Source organism: Sinocyclocheilus anshuiensis, unplaced genomic scaffold (genome assembly GCF_001515605.1).
Source record: "Sinocyclocheilus anshuiensis isolate Anshui unplaced genomic scaffold, SAMN03320099.WGS_v1.1 scaffold1152, whole genome shotgun sequence".
Taxonomy (NCBI): Eukaryota; Metazoa; Chordata; class Actinopteri; order Cypriniformes; family Cyprinidae; genus Sinocyclocheilus; species Sinocyclocheilus anshuiensis.
Genome location: NW_015551083.1, coordinates 174092 through 178310, shown reverse-complemented (window position 1 = coordinate 178310; position 4219 = coordinate 174092). Strand labels below are relative to the sequence as shown.

General features: G+C 43.1%; 1 protein-coding gene across 1 annotated transcript in view; it reads left to right on the top strand.

Annotated features, from left to right (window-relative positions):
- Positions 1–4219, top strand: part of LOC107662548 (phosphatase and actin regulator 1) — a 27433-nt gene that overhangs the window by 6494 nt on the left and 16720 nt on the right. The window contains exons 5-6 of the mRNA XM_016452613.1: positions 1740–1882; positions 2573–2888. Coding sequence (XP_016308099.1) covers positions 1740–1882; positions 2573–2888 — 459 coding nt within the window. The remainder of the gene's footprint in view (positions 1–1739; positions 1883–2572; positions 2889–4219) is intronic.

Here is a 4219-nt window from a genome sequence, read left to right as displayed (position 1 = left end):
GTGTGCGGGAGTGAGCGTGTGTGCGGGAGTGAGCGTGTGTGTGTGCGGGAGTGAGCGTGTGTGTGTGCGGGAGTGAGCGTGTGTGTGTGCGAGAGAGCGCGCGTGTGTGTGAGAGTGTGAGAGTGAGCGTGAGAGACTGTGTGTGCGAGAGTGAGCGTGTGTGTGTGAGCGTGTGTGTGTGTGAGCGTGAGAGAGTGAGCGTGAGAGAGTGATCGTGAGAGAGTGATCGTGAGAGAGTGAGCGTGAGAGAGTGAATGTGTGTGTGAGAGAGAGTGTGTGTGTGAGTGTGAGTGTGGATCATTAACTCACAGCGCTCATTACTCAAACATCTGCATGAGCAGCTTTATTACCGTGGTGTGATTGATCTCAGATTCCTGATCATCATGCAGAATATCAGATAACAGATATACAAAACCAATATTTATTTGTTTTACTTGTTTTTGTTAAATTGTTTTCATATCACAATAATAAAAACAAATATTTTTAAAACGGCAGCAGCAACAACAAAAATACTAACTATAGGCAAAATAAATGAACAAAGTCTAATGTTGCACTGGACAACTTAACGAGAATGAGCATTGCATGTATTTTAAACTACAGTAAAATGAAGGTTTCCGTGTTCACTGGAATAATTATACACTCCGAGAAGAAACAAACGAAACACACAGGCTGATTAAACTGTTAATCATCATTATTTTGCTCAAATATAATCATAATGATAAATCACATTACTGTCCTTTTAGTTTTACATTTCATCAGAATTATTGGACGTTCACATAAGCACAAATCAACAGAACATCAGCTCGCATGGTTTGTCTGCCAGTGTCTGCGTGAAAGAAAACAGACTGGCTTTCATTTGAGCAGAATATATTAGTAGAGATTGCTAAACTCAAATGTGCATGTGTTTTCAGCTCATCAGTGCTTTTTCTGTAATGTAGAGAGAGCGCGTGCAAATGGTTGCCAGGTTGGGAAGATTAAGTAAACCACTGGGCAGGAAATACATATAATATATAAAAGAAAAGCTCTGTTTGGGGATTTAAACTTGAGAGATCTGGCAACTGAGAAAATGAAAGCTTGTGGAGGCTCTTTACCAATGCAAGATAACACAAATGCCAGATTAAAAAGTTTTCAGGATAAATAACCAGTGGGCAAATATCGCAGATATTATAATAATAATGCGTAATAAATCGAGAGAAGCAGAAATCATGGTCACAATCAAAATATGCTTTATTGTGCATTTGTGGAGTCCATCTCGAATGGCATGTTATCAGAATTATTCATGTTTTTATCAGATTATGAAACACCTGCTGTGATGCACTATTTTTAGTGTTTTACAGTCATTGACAAATGACGAACGTCTCATCGTTTACCGTTTATCTGTGGAGTTGATATTACAAAACCAATATCTGATGAAGGAAAATGCTTAAATATCATTAGAGTGATCAGTGTCTATCTGTAGTGTAATGATGGTACTGAAGGACATCAGCAGAGTCACGAGCTGGATTCAGAGATAATTACAGCACAAGAAAGCCATAACACAGCATGAAAGCGCTGCTTTAGCTAACGGCTGTTTTTAATGAGTTCAGCTCAGATAACGAGGCGCTTCATGAGCTGAATAATGTGCTTTGTTCTGCTGCGTCCAGCTCTCTTTCTCCTCAGAGTTAGCAGGACAGTAGAGGCTCATGGGACAGATGATGTTCCTCATGTTTCTAATGGTGATGAACGCTTTGTTCTCTCAGTCGCCATTGAGTTCCGCGCGGCTCTGGACGGAGGAGTATGTGCTCAGGACAACACGCTCAAGTCGCTCACGCTTCCTCCCAAGAAAACAGTCACCTTCCCCAGTGACCTTCAGGAAACACCGGCCAAACCTCAGCTCATCCACGTAGAGAGAGCGCGTGCAAATGGTTGCCAGGTTGGGAAGATTAAGTAAACCACTGGGCAGGAAATACATATAATATATAAAAGAAAAGCTCTGTTTGGGGATTTAAACTTGAGAGATCTGGCAACTGAGAAAATGAAAGCTTGTGGAGGCTCTTTACCAATGCAAGATAACACAAATGCCAGATTAAAAAGTTTTCAGGATAAATAACCAGTGGGCAAATATCGCAGATATTATAATAATAATGCGTAATAAATCGAGAGAAGCAGAAATCATGGTCACAATCAAAATATGCTTTATTGTGCATTTGTGGAGTCCATCTCGAATGGCATGTTATCAGAATTATTCATGTTTTTATCAGATTATGAAACACCTGCTGTGATGCACTATTTTTAGTGTTTTACAGTCATTGACAAATGACGAACGTCTCATCGTTTACCGTTTATCTGTGGAGTTGATATTACAAAACCAATATCTGATGAAGGAAAATGCTTAAATATCATTAGAGTGATCAGTGTCTATCTGTAGTGTAATGATGGTACTGAAGGACATCAGCAGAGTCACGAGCTGGATTCAGAGATAATTACAGCACAAGAAAGCCATAACACAGCATGAAAGCGCTGCTTTAGCTAACGGCTGTTTTTAATGAGTTCAGCTCAGATAACGAGGCGCTTCATGAGCTGAATAATGTGCTTTGTTCTGCTGCGTCCAGCTCTCTTTCTCCTCAGAGTTAGCAGGACAGTAGAGGCTCATGGGACAGATGATGTTCCTCATGTTTCTAATGGTGATGAACGCTTTGTTCTCTCAGTCGCCATTGAGTTCCGCGCGGCTCTGGACGGAGGAGTATGTGCTCAGGACAACACGCTCAAGTCGCTCACGCTTCCTCCCAAGAAAACAGTCACCTTCCCCAGTGACCTTCAGGAAACACCGGCCAAACCTCAGCTCATCCACAAACAGCCTCCCGCCCTGCCGCCCAAACCCTTCTCCAGACTGACCAATCACAGCACAGGTGAGAAACAAACACCTCCAGACTGACCAATCACAGCACAGGTGAGAAACAAACACCTCCAGACTGACCAATCACAGCACAGGTGAGAAACAAACACCTCCAGACTGACCAATCACAGCACAGGTGAGAAACAAACACCTCCAGACTGACCAATCACAGCACAGGTGAGAAACAAACACCTCCAGACTGACCAATCACCGCACAGGTGAGAAACAAACACCTCCAGACTGACCAATCACAGCACAGGTGAGAAACAAACACCTCCAGACTGACCAATCACCGCACAGGTGAGAAACAAACACCTCCAGACTGACCAATCAGCGCACAGGTGAGAAACAAACACCTCCAGACTGACCAATCAGCGCACAGGTGAGAAACAAACACCTCCAGACTGACCAATCAGCGCACAGGTGAGAAACAAACACCTCCAGACTGACCAATCAGCGCACAGGTGAGAAACAAACACCTCCAGACTGACCAATCAGCGCACAGGTGAGAAACAAACACCTCCAGACTGACCAATCAGCGCACAGGTGAGAAACAAACACCTCCAGACTGACCAATCAGCGCACAGGTGAGAAACAAACACCTCCAGACTGACCAATCAGCGCACAGGTGAGAAACAAACACCTCCAGACTGACCAATCACAGCACAGGTGAGAAACAAACACCTCCAGACTGACCAATCACAGCACAGGTGAGAAACAAACACCTCCAGACTGACCAATCACAGCACAGGTGAGAAACAAACACCTCCAGACTGACAGCACAGGGCACAGGTGAGAAACAAACACCTCCAGACTGACCAATCACAGCACAGGTGAGAAACAAACGACTGACCAATTGACCAATCAGCGCACAGGTGAGAAACAAACACCTCCAGACTGACCAATCACAGCACAGGTGAGAAACAAACACCTCCAGACTGACCAATCACAGCACAGGTGAGAAACAAACACCTCCAGACTGACCAATCACAGCACAGGTGAGAAACAAACACCTCCAGACACTCAGATGTCATGATGAAGATTTTGAAAATTCAGGCATGAATCCACTCGACAGCTCCGATTGTTTACAACATCAAACACTTTGATTTGAAGCAAAAATAGTCTTTGCAACCATGCTGTTTCAAACCAATAAGACTGAAAGTGAAGAAAATGAAGTAAGTTTCTGCTTAAAACAAGAATAATTAACTGTCAATGTGGAATGAAAGCTTGTTTTCCCTTTGAATTAAAGGTGACATATCATGAAAATCTGACTTTTCCAGGTTTTAAGTGCTATAATCAGGTCCCCGGTGCATCTACCAACCAAGGAAACGTGAAAAAGATGAA